At 52.2% G+C, this 12194-nt stretch overlaps 1 protein-coding gene and 1 non-coding gene across 2 annotated transcripts in view; both read left to right on the forward strand.

Annotated features, from left to right (window-relative positions):
- Nucleotides 1-1414: 1414 nt before the first annotated feature.
- Nucleotides 1415-12194, forward strand: part of LOC122154580 (beta-keratin-related protein-like) — an 82899-nt gene continuing 72119 nt past the window's right edge. The window contains exon 1 of the mRNA XM_042804382.1: nucleotides 1415-1660. Coding sequence (XP_042660316.1) covers nucleotides 1430-1660 — 231 coding nt within the window. The 5' untranslated portion in view covers nucleotides 1415-1429. The remainder of the gene's footprint in view (nucleotides 1661-12194) is intronic.
- Nucleotides 5387-5468, forward strand: TRNAS-AGA. The gene has a single exon. It is a non-coding gene; the product is annotated as a tRNA-Ser (tRNA).

The following is a 12194-nucleotide window of genomic DNA, read 5'->3' on the forward strand; positions in this document are numbered from 1 at the left end:
GCCTGATGCTCCCTGGCACTGCCAGCAATCACGCTTCAAAGTCACATAAAATCAGCTCCGAAGTGCTTTCAGTGCAGAGCCTCGGGCTAACCGAGGGAGACGTCTATCTCCCAGTGGGTCTATATAGACTGGCAGGAGATGGTGGGCGAAGAGACTCACATACCCAGAGATGCAGTAAAACTCAATGACAAGGAAGGATCATTGTGGGCAGGAGTGAGGGCCACGAGGACCTTGCTCACGCTCAACAGGCTCTGCCACAGCCTGTTTTTTATGACCACAGTGTCCAGGGAATGAAGGCACATTTGTAACGACAGGGAGCAGACCAGAGGATCAGGCAGGTCTCTTTCAGGTAATTTCTCCATGGGATCTCCATCGCCATATCCCTTGATTAACTTAACATTAAGCTTGGTCTGCTCAGAGCAGGAGGTTGTCCCAGAGCCATTCCAGAAGAACCATCCATCCCACATCATTCTGGGCTGCACTCACTCTCGTGGGTCCCTGAGCAGCCACTGGCAGGCAATGCCTTAGAAGGCAGAAGCTGCACGAGGTTGCACAGAAGCACCAGTTGATTCAGGAATGGTGCTAAAAGGTTTTTCCTTGCAGAAAGCCGCAAATTGGGACTATGAGGTCTGGTATCCCTGGCACAACTGAGGCTGGGCAACCGTGTCCACTGACGTCGAAAGCAGGGTGAGTCCTGCTTGCCAGCAGCTCTGGGATTTTCCCAACTCTTCCACATCATGATGACTCCCAGGTGCTCTGAGACTCATCCAATGTGCCTTTGTAGTGTGAAATGCATGGAATTGGCCACCCCCTCTCTGAATCAGGAAAAAGGGCCATGAGGTTTTCATTCCCTGCTGTTCACCTCTCTTCCTAATCAGGCAAGCCACACCTCCATCCTCTGGGATGACCTTACAGAGCCAAACGGGTCAATTTGGGTGTGGGTCTCCTTCAGGGAAGGACGCGGGCAAGTCTTTGATCACAAAACCAGTCTGTGGTAGAGCCTGATGAGCGTAAACAAGGTCGCTGTGGCCATCATCACCCCTGCCCACAGGGGGCTTCCCTCCACCTCACAGTGGTCTTTCCTTGCCCTTGAGCTTTGCCACGTCCCTGGAGTGGTGCGTCTCTCCTCCCATATGGGATTGTGCAGTCTTGAACTTCTGCCTGAAATTACTCACTGTGTCCTGTGTTTCTACGATCACCCAGGAAGAGAATTGTCCCTCTGGTTTTAGACTGAGTGCCTGCAAAGAAAGCATTTGAGAGAAGACTTGAGGTGCCCTGTATGTTTGAATTTCACCATGACACGTGGACTAGTTAACCACAAAGAGGGCAATGAGACCAAAGGAATTTGTATGAGGCAAGTCAACTAAAAATATCTGTCTGTCCTGCGTAAGAACTCAGAGTTAATTGAATTTATAAACCTGGGATACAGATGAATGATTTTGATGTTCGATGGTATGAAAAAGAGGACAATATGTGGGATGTAAGAAACGAGGGCTTAATCACCAGGGAAGGCGTGGGAAGCGGAAACTCCTATGTGTTCAGATGCTTCATGAGCAAGGGATGTTGGTGGCCCCACAGGGCTCTGGGACACAGCATAAAAGCCTGCGCTGCTCCAGGCTCTGCATCCTCCTCTCTTGCTTCACTTTCCTCGAGGAACGAGGTAAGTCTGGGTCTACTCCATGTCTCTCTCTGTAGGCAGAATTGCTGCCATGCTGGAGTCTCGGGTTGATATTTCTCTGCCTCAGCATGGTCCCGCAATTGAACAATTGAAGGGCTGTCACCTCTGTCTATTTTTTGTGGAGCTGGCTGTGCAGAAATGGGAAGAGGGTGTTCTTTCAAGCAGAAGGGTATCAATGGAGCTCAACTGTAGGGGTGTCTGCCTCACCAGAATTTGCACCCGCAGCAGGATGCTCTCTAACCAAATGGCCAAGTGCTTCATCAATGCAACAACAGTTGTTCTGGAGATGGGGTATGATCAGGTGCTTTAAACCCACTGGGCTTGGTCCTATCCCAAAGTGGGTCAGCGTTCCTGCACTGTGCAACTCAGAGGGGTGCATTACGAGCTGTAGGAAGACTGTGTGTGTTTAAGAGGTGATTTCTGAGACACCCATTCAACGCAGCCCATTTGTGCTGGGATACTTGCATCAATCTTCGTCTGTGCTATTGTACTGGGAAATGGAGTAGGAGGTCCTGGTGCAATCAGCAGCCAGTTAGGCACGTCTTTGCTCCCAGTGCTTCAAATCCAACTTAGGGGGATAGGTCACGCACGTTGTGTGTGTTAGAAAGATCAGGTGCAGGCATTTCCTGCACCTGCAGCTAGAAATGGAGATGGAGAGCAGCAAAGTGTATCTGCAGAGAGAGCTGTGGACATGAGAGCCAAGTTGATGTTTGGGTCTGTGTTTCCTTCCTGCTCTGTGTTGCAGCTTTGCTTCCTTCACCGAGAGATGTCTTGCTTCAGACCCTGTCCCCCACGGCCCTGCTGTGCCTCTGGCCCAACCCCACTTGCAAGCAGCTGCAGTGAGCCCTGTGTCGCCCGCTGCGCTGACTCGACGGTGTTCATCGAGCCCTCGCCAGTGGTGGTGACCCTGCCAGGCCCCATCCTCAACTCTTTCCCTCAGAGCACGGCTGTGGGATCGTCTCTGTCAGCTGCTGTTGGGAGCTCCCTCAGTGCCGGGGGAGTTCCCATCTCTTCTGGGGGCTCCATTGGTCTGGGTGGGTCCGGGATGTGTCTGCCTGTCCCCCGCTGCAGTCTGAACTGCTGAAGCTGGCGGCTCATCCCCTCGGGAGCAGGATGGAAGACGGGACCCTGCAGCAGCAGGATCGTGGCCACGGCTTGTAGACAGGCTGGGTGTCCTCATGGCACCTGGCAGGAGGGACCTGTGCCCACTTCTCCTCGCTGCACGGCAGGCGTGGCAGTGTCTCTAGCTCTTCTTTACTCTGAGCCCTCCGGAAAGGTCTCGTTCTCTTCTGCTTTGCTGAAACTCCTGTTGAACAGGAGAGGGTGCTAGAGTTAGGGACCGCTCTGTGCGTCCCTCAACCCTGCAGATGTGTTTTTTGGTCTCTGTTCTGTGCCACTGCATTTCCTCCTTCTCATTAAAGACTTTGTGCAGCATAGCTGGGATTTCATGGTGGCTTCTTCTTTTTCTCCCTCAGTTAGCTGTATGCTCTGCTAGAGAGACCAAGTGACCTCTGTCACGAGCTAGCAGACAACTGAGAGTGGAGCTCCTTTGCACAGAAAGTAAGTAAGCAGGCAAGAGAAAAACACAAATGCCTCGAGGAAACGGGGTGTGAGTCTGCAGCCTTTTGATCACAGACCTGTGATATCTCTCAGTGTCAGCCTAGAGTCTTGCCACTGAACGCTCTTAAGAGCTGATCTCAGTTCTCCTGCTGGTGCACCCAGCGCATCCTGCATGTACGGTCAGGAAGGGGTGACTCTTCACTGCTCGCCCTCAGTACTCCCTGGCAGAGGAGAGAAGCAGGCTTATGGACTGGGCTGAGGTGACAACACTGCCTGAGGTGGCAGGAGAAAATGGACACGTGTACTCAGCTGAGTTGTAGACGGTGCCTTCAGAAACAGGCAGGGACAAGTCACCTTTCTGATCCTGACCCACAGCCAGAGCCCTGCCATTTGGAAGTTGGGTTTATGCCTCTTTTCCTTTTGGTGATGCACCTTGTTCCTCACAGATGTTTTGGGCGAAAAAAAGCACCTCAGCTGCTCAGCAGATAAGCAAGTGTACAGCCAAGCACAAATCTAGATGCAGTGTTGCTGTTGAATCATGCAGATGAGGCATTGCATGAACTTTGGAGCAGGTACCCATCTTCCCCTGACTGAATGATGTTGCTTCAGCTTTCTCTCTTGGTCTAATCTGCTCCCAGCAGCAAGTGGAAAGTCTTCTGAAAAGTTTCCTTCTTCTGCTGGATACCTGGACATCTGGGTGCCAGGTGCCCTTACAGGGACTCCATAGGTGTCACTGTGTGGTCGATCCATACTTCTGCACAGCTGGGAGCTCTGTCAGCCCTGCTGAACAGACACTGAGGTGATCAAGGTCATGGTGCACGTGCCATAAGAGACCAGGCTGGGAGAGCAGGACCTGGCGAACCTGGGGAAGGGAAGGCTGAGGTCTCATCTTATGCACTGACAGTGGTGGAAACACAAGAAATGTCACACAGAGTAGCCCTGTTTTTCTGCGAGGGTGATCCAAGACCAGTGTCTCAACTTGTTAGGTGTGAATGTTAATTCAGACCTTTTGATAGGTCCTCTCAACTGTTGTTCACAAACTTCTTGTGAAAAGCAACCATTGCAAAGCTCTCTTCCACTGGTGGTGTGGGAATAAACTTCAGGGGTGGGTATGGATTGCAAAGGAGGAAAGTGCTGGTTTCCAGCTCTGCACGTAGGCAATGTGGCTGCCAGATGGAGTTTAGAGTGGGCATTCAGCAGGGAAATGAGCATGCACAATCACGATCTCCCTCTTTGTAACTCCCTCTACGCATAGAACTGCTGATGACAGAGTGAGAGTCTGTAAATACTGTGCGAACAGTAACCTGCGGACAACCCTGCTTTTGACAGTCAAGACAGCAATGAGCATGGCTTTTTAAATTTAATCATCTCCTGAATCAGAGACTTGAAAAGTCTCACAGACTGGCCAGCACACACAGTTCCTCTTCAGGCCACCGCACGCACAGTTCCTCGGGACGATTTTTGAGCTCACACTCTTGACTGTGACCTCCTGCCACTCTTGCTCTGCATGCAGACAGGAATATCCACAGGGACCATCTCCATACCTACTACTACTTAGTGCAATTTGCCAAATAGCGCTGCTGTGGAGCCAAAAGGGAATCAGAGCTATTTTGTACTACTAATGAAACTGATTGTTTTTTCAGGTCTTTTGTTGTTTTGCTCAATGCTCTGGAAGATAACAATGCTTGGTCAAGCTGGCAAAAAGATCTAGACAAGCTATTTCACCAAAAAAGCTCTCTCCTGTCTACCTGCAAGTCATCCACACCTCTCATTTATTCTCACATTGCCCCTCCTCAATTTCCTCAGCCAGGCTCTACCTTTCCCTTTCTATAGATCTCTCCCACTCTCACAACACATCCCCCCTACACACCAAGAAGCTGCATGCCAGTCATCTACTTTGCTTTTCTTTCCTGGCAGATACTCCAGCTGGAGAGTGAACCCATCCACCCCATGTCAGGATATCCCAGATGCCCAGCTGAGGACAAGGCGCTGGGATCTACAGCCACAGTCCCTGTGGTTAAACCTCCAAAAGCCTCTGGAAGGCTGGTACCTTCCTTGCTCCGTGCAGGTGTGAACCACGGGGCTTCTAGTGAGGCGGGTGTCACTGCACAGGGGATGTGCTCAGCAGGGCAGAGAGGGCTGGGGCAGGTAGTTGTGGCCGAGTGGGGAAGGCGATGGACTAGAAATCCATTGGGGTTTCCCCGCGCAGGTTCGAATCCTGCCGACTACGGGGTGCAGTCCCATTTTTGGGCTGCCTGCAAGGACCACGCTACATCCGAGTGTCTTGGCTCACGCCAGGGACACAGCAAAACCTCCTTGCCTTCTGTGCTTGTCCTACCCTCCACCCGAGCGTGAAAATCCCGGATGAATGGGAAATCCTGCTCCTCCCTTTCCAAGACAGGGGAAGAGAACAGACCAGTGCTCAGTATTGGCCATGAGAGAGCTCCACTGTTGTTGGTTCTTCCTCAAAACCATGTGCCTGATCTTATCCAACATCCCAAGCAGAACAACCCCACCATCTCTCTTCCCTATGTCTAAAACTGTAGGAGGGACCTCATACGGAGGGTGAGACCGGAGTTAGACCTCACACTGATGTGATGAAAGTCTTGCTCTATTTATTTACCCAAGTAGCCCCAAGATATAAAGAGCCAGATGGTCACATGCTCTAGGCTTTATAGTCTATTGGCTAAAAGCTCTTATCAAGCCCCCGGAAGTGCTGTGATAGGTCTGCATCGTTAGTACACGTGTATAACCTAAATCTACTTTGTGGTTAGTGTATCCAGGCATTCAAAAAGGAAGGAAGCACCAGCTTGACTTCCACATTCCTTCCCTTCTAGGTGACCTCAAGGGCAGGATTACCACGTGGCAGTTTTCTGCTCAGACACCCGGCCTGGATTGTCCAAACCCTGTAGGATCAGTGCATGACCCTGATCCCCAAAAATCCTACCACATGAAACTTTAGCAGCTCATGTCCAAAGAGAGCCTGCACAACATGGCCCTCACTGCTAAAGAAGAAGGGGTGTCACCTCATGCACCTGATATCTTGCCAGCACTCACAAATTGCCCATTACTTTAGGTCTCACAAACTCAGAGAGCTGTGGAGCAGCAGGCAAGTGGGGGGAAGAGGAGGGGCCAGAGCTGACTATGACCTTCAGAAGAGGTACTTCTTTGCATACATGGACCTCATTGCAAGCAATGAATTGAAGACACATCATTGATCAGGCATCTTGGGGATATTCTGCCTGACCCATCTCCGGGCCTCGCACACATGCACACCCTTTCCCAGGGGTCTTTCCCAAATTTAGCTTAAGGATGAGATGATGAGGGGTTTCCTCCTCTTCTGGGAAAGACGTGGAAGTGCAAAAGAAGACACGGTGGTGACTGTGGCATCAGGAGACTGTCCCCTGCCATCACAGTCCCTGATGGGTGGGATAGAAAAGAGCCGGAGGCTTCCCAGAGGGCTTCTTTCAGTTGCATACCCAGCTGCTCCCAACAGAGCAGCAAGCAGAGTAGGAGCTGCTGGTATCCTGCCTGTGTGGTGCAGCATCTTGAGGAAAATGGAAACCCTGAGGGGCACACGCAGCGAGATTCCGGAGAAAGAGGAGAGACAAGCTCGTTGCTGGTGCATGGTCTGTTCCCCACAGCCATGCCATTGAGGGTTGTCGAAGCACTGCAAGGGAAAAAGAACTACAGAGAGATGTGAGGATGAATGAAGAAGGAAAGGAGCAATGGAGAAGGCAGCTGGAGCGGAGCCATGGACGTCTTGCTCCGCAGTGAATGCTTTCCCCTGAGAAATATCCCCCTGCAGCAGGCAGCCTGGGGCCACACTCTCCACGCTTACATCGGCACTCACATCCCAGCCCTCTCCATCCCACTTTGCTTTTGCCTCCTCTTCCTGGTTCCTGCATGCTCTGACCTGTGGGTGGGACAGGGAACCAGCAAACACAAGCCCAAACATGCAGGCCTCGTCCCTCGCCCTCAACGGGAAGCTCTACCAGCTGAGCCTGCCCAGATCCTTCCTGGGAGAACACGCAGCATTTAAGACTGTCCACCACCCAGTCCGATGGGCCAGCCCTGCCCTGGGATGACTGGGAGACACCTCCACCGCCAACAGTGTTGGGTAGGACAGGAATGGCACCAGGCATGGAGAGGAGGGGTTTCTCTGTCTCTTTGGCACCCTGCATGGAGGTGGAGGCCACCCTCGGCTGTTGGGGATCAGCAAGGGCAGGGCTGTGCCAGGAGGCAGGCCAAGCCAGGAGCTGTTCAGGGAGGACAGCACAGCACAGCACAGGCAGGGGAAGGCCCTTGCAGCTGGTGTGTAAGGAAATGCCCTAAATGCTGTACAGCTTCCTCAGAAGAACAAACCCTGCGGAGGAATAAGAGCTTTTACCTCAGGGTCAATGTGACCTGACGACCCACGCTAAACTGGGTCTCAGTGGCTGAGAACACCCCCATGCAGACGATAAAACTATAGGAGAATTGTATTTCAAAAAGCACCCCAGGTATGTAACGACAGTCCTAACAGAAATGGACCTGACTGTAGTATAAACCCCCTTCACCTGCATGGGACATTGGGTTAGAAGCGCGAAGGTTAACACCCCGCTGACCATACGTCCACACCAGCTGCACCAGAGAAGAACATACCGATTTCCTGAGCAATAATGCCTGATTAGCCCACCCTTAACATGAGGAAGTTCATTGGTCAACACAATTGTATTGTTAACATACATACCCTGCTCTCCTCTATATCAGGGTCCTTTGCGCATTAGGCTGCGGCACCACTATGGGCACAGCTAAAAGAGGGGAATTGATGCCCTTGGTAGTTCTATGCTAAGCGTTCTTGTTTCCCTCCTTGATTCTCCAAGAACTGACTTTTACACCAGGTAAAGTCCCGCAGCCCCCTCGGAGATGGATTTCTGGGCAGGGTTACAGCCATCATGAGCTCGCTGGAGAACAGCTCCCCTCCGCCTAAGGCTGCTCCCTCGCCCCGGGCTTTCCTTCAGCTCCCCCAGAGCCAGCTCAGGCTGCCAAAGAGAAAGTCCCCATCCAGGGTGATGCAGGAACACAGCACGGGGATCTGCAGTGCAGCTCCCTGCTGCCCTAGTACCTGATGGGCCAGAAACCAGACAATCGCTTGGGTGTTGACTGCGAGGTTGCTCTGCAGGTGATGGGCCATCCACGGGAATACTGCTTGTGCCAGCTGCTTGTCTTCATTCCACAGTGGATACCACTGCGTGCTATATCTTGTTATATTTGAACACCTCTTGGTCCAAAGGAAGTGGACAGCCCATCAGAGGGAGATCTGAGAACGTGAGGGCATGACAATGTCAAAAATGGCCGCCAGGCATTCACAACTGCAATATGAGAACCCATGGGGAATGGCGCTGTCAGAAGTTGCATCTTCCTCGTGGGAGCTTCCTTGCCTGATGTGCTTCTGGGTACATGGCTAGGATTCCTTGTTCCTGACAGTCAATCACAGGTCTGCCTGAGAGCAGGTGGGCGTGGTGGGGCCAAGAACTGGCTGTCAGCCAGTCACAGAGCATTGTGATCACATCTTGGTTGTGGTGTTTAATGGGAAAATGACAACTGAAAGAAAATGACACCCTCTGTGTATGCATGCGAAGGCACATCTTGGTCAGATGTACTTCGTCGTTCATCAAGGCTCCACGGGGATTCACCAAAGCAATCATCCACCCCCAAAAACTTGTAGCAGCACAAGGCAGATTTTAGCCCAGGAACAGCTTATGGGTAGAGTCCTGCAAAAAAAAATTGCTTATGCTCATGCAGCATGAAACGTGACAGATGCTCATATCTGACCAAGTCCTGTAGATCAAGAAACTTGTGCTAGAAATGATCCACCTGGCCTATTTGCACATTCTACAACAGGAATAATAATTGTTGCCCCAGCATTGGCTGCATTTCACTTGCTGATTTCTGAGCTGATACGAGACAACTGTACCAGATATGGACGTATCCAGTGCTTAAGAAGAAACCAGGCAGGGTGCCGTGCCTTTTTAATTCAAACAAAGGCACAGCATGCAGCCACGTTAGCCCAGGAGAGAGCAAACATGCCTCCCTCTGGGCCGGGTGGAGACCTGTGCCATGCCATACGGTATTCCCAATGGGCACTGTATTGGCTACGTATGGCAAGGCTTTGGTAGTGGAGGGGTTATGGGGTGTTGCAGGGTGGGCTCTGTCAGACAAGGTAAGGAGCTGCCCCGTGTGGTACACAGCCAGTTCCAGCTCCACAGCGGACCCACCCCATGACACAGCTGAGCCATGCGCAAAGGTTTTAGCCCCTCTGTGAAAACATATTCCACAGAGGGCAGAAACACCCGGCAGAGAGAGGGGGAAGGAAGAAAAAGAGCAGAAAAGAGCAGAGTGATGATGCATCTCTCACTTGGGCTGGTAAAGGAGTCTGGAGTGAAGGAGTAAAGTTGAGCCTGGGATAGGGGAGAGGAAAAGCGCTTGTTGAACCTTAGCCTTTTTGTTTTCTCACTACATGAGTCTGTTTTAAATAGCACAAAGTTATTTTTTCCCATGTCAAGGCTGGTTTACCCACAAGAGTTCTGCTACGCCATGTCCTTGTATTTATCTTGACCCATGAGCTTTCTGATCCAGTTTTCAGTGCCCTGCACCCCACTGAAGGAGGGGAAAGGAGTGAGCAGCTGGGTGGGTTCTTGACTGTGCAACCACACGTTGGCATGTGCAGAGTTGTAATTTGGTGGCGGTTCTGTTGGCAGGTCCTGGGAAGGAGTGCCTGTCAGCAGCCCTTGGTGGGAGCTGGGAAGGGTAGCCCCGCAGTCACCTCCCGGCAGCAGTGCCAGGCTGATGCTGGATGAGGTGGCGGGCTATGGCAGCAGCAAGGGATGGACAGTGGGAGCAGCAGCAGCAGCTGCAGGGTCGGGACGGGATGGCTGGTTGCTCTAAGGCTCCTGAGCACTGGCCCCCAGCTACCGTCTGCTCCATTCAACTTGACGGCTGCTCCTGCCTGAGGGCATCCAGCAGTGGCCCACTCAATAACACAACACCTGGGGTGGAGAACATGCAGACCAAGCCCAGCTCAAAGCAGGCACAAGTAGAAGAGGCTCTACCGGGCCTTCGCTGGTCGGATGCTGGACATCTGCAAAGATGGAGACTCTGCAATAATCCCTGGGCAACTGTTTCCCATGTTTGACCAGCCTCACGACAGAGTCCCTGGCACCTGTCTAACCTAGGAAACCTCCACGGAACTTGCTCCGCTTTATCATCACTTTTACATAGTTCCTTACATAGTCCTTCTTCCCCTTTTTCTGGAAAAGAGGACAACTTTTCCTTCTCATTATCATCAGGGAGCTACCCCGCCCTCTGATCCCAAAGCTGAAGAGCCCCTGAGATGCATCCTCCTTTCTTTCAGACGCGGTGGCACAGACGGTAATTGCCAATCCAGGACGTGGCATTGACCAACAGGGTTTCAAGCCAGAGAGTTTCCCTGAATTGGCAGTTCCTCACCTGCAAATACACCCAGCATCAGTGGGAAGAGGGGCAGGTGGGAGTAAAGGCCCACCAGTATGAGCCCAAAAGGGACATAGCAGGCTCTGGGGACTCGTGTTCAGGCTGAGGGGCGTGCTCCAAGGCCTAGCATGCATTTCCATTTCGTCTCCCCCGACACTGGGGCATTTCTCTCCAACACTGCTGACAGGACAGAGAAACTCCATGCTGGTGCACGTTGTGATTGAGGGAGATGCTGAAGGAGCTGGGTTTGTTTAGCCTGGAGAGCAGAAGGTGAGGGGGCTTCTGCTGTGTGAAGGTGGCTCTCTGGCTTGCTAAGGCCTGCCCTCTGCAAGAAAGACCTCGGGAGTGCAGGATCTGGGGGTGGCCTGGCCTCCTGTGTGAGCCAGCCTGGCCTGAGCTGCACCTCCCAAGGGCTGTGGAGCTCTGGGAGATCTCTGCCTGCCCACTGAAGCCTCTAAGGGTGGCACAGATTGTCCTCCCCGCAGGGTCCCATAGGGAGGAGTAGCATCAGAGGCTACAGAGGTGGCAGCATTTACCATGGCCTTGGGGAAGCAAATGAGCTTGGGAGCACGTTAGTCCCAGCAGGCAACGCTGCCAGGAAGGAAACCAAGGACAAAATACCCTGAGCAAGGAAGCTGCCTGCACAGGCCCATACAGCTGTTCATACAGAGCCCCTCTGGGATCCCCGAGTGCTGGGTGACACCAGTGAGCCTGGGAAGAAGACCAGGAACATCCTCTGTTGCTTGGAGATCCACTGTCTGACCCCAGAAGAGACATGTCCCCTCCGATGGCAGTACCGCACATGGACAGGAAAAATCTGTCCCTTTCCCTGTGCCTCAGCCCCTGGAGGGGGTTTTCCTCCACCTTTTTACAAGGCCTTCAGAGACTGGGCCCTGCTCTCGCTGCTCCCACCCACCTGGGCCCTGCAGATCCCAGGGATATGTGAGGAAAGCCCTCAGCAATGCTGCTTCTCCGGGACAAGCTTTCAGAGTTGTGCCTCTGAAGAGATTTAACCCTTCTCCAGTGTCTAGGTGTCTTGGTTTGGGATGAAATAGAGTTAATATTCCTTTTCAGGGACTAGATGAGTGCTTTGTTTTGGATTTAGCTTTGGGTTTTGGTATGAGAAAAATACTGATAGCACACTGATGTTTTCAGCTGCTACTGAGAATTCAAGGACTTCCAGACTCCCCATGTCCTGCCCGTGCGCAAGGGCACAGAAAGCAGGGAGGGAGCACGTCCACAGCACCTGACCCTAATTGGCCAAAGAAATATTCCATATCATGGAACATCATGCTCACTATATAAAGGAGGGGTGGTTGGGAAGGAGCTCTCTCGCTTCCGGGATTGCGATTGTGGGATCTTGGTATCTCGGGGTCGCTAGCCAAGAATGGGCTGGATATTGGTTAGCGGGTGGTAAGCAATTACGCTCTACATTGTCTGTATATACATTCCTTTTTGTTTT

This window comes from Tyto alba, unplaced genomic scaffold (genome assembly GCF_018691265.1).
Source record: "Tyto alba isolate M040663 unplaced genomic scaffold, T.alba_DEE_v4.0 Super-Scaffold_41, whole genome shotgun sequence".
Classification (NCBI taxonomy): domain Eukaryota; kingdom Metazoa; phylum Chordata; class Aves; order Strigiformes; family Tytonidae; genus Tyto; species Tyto alba.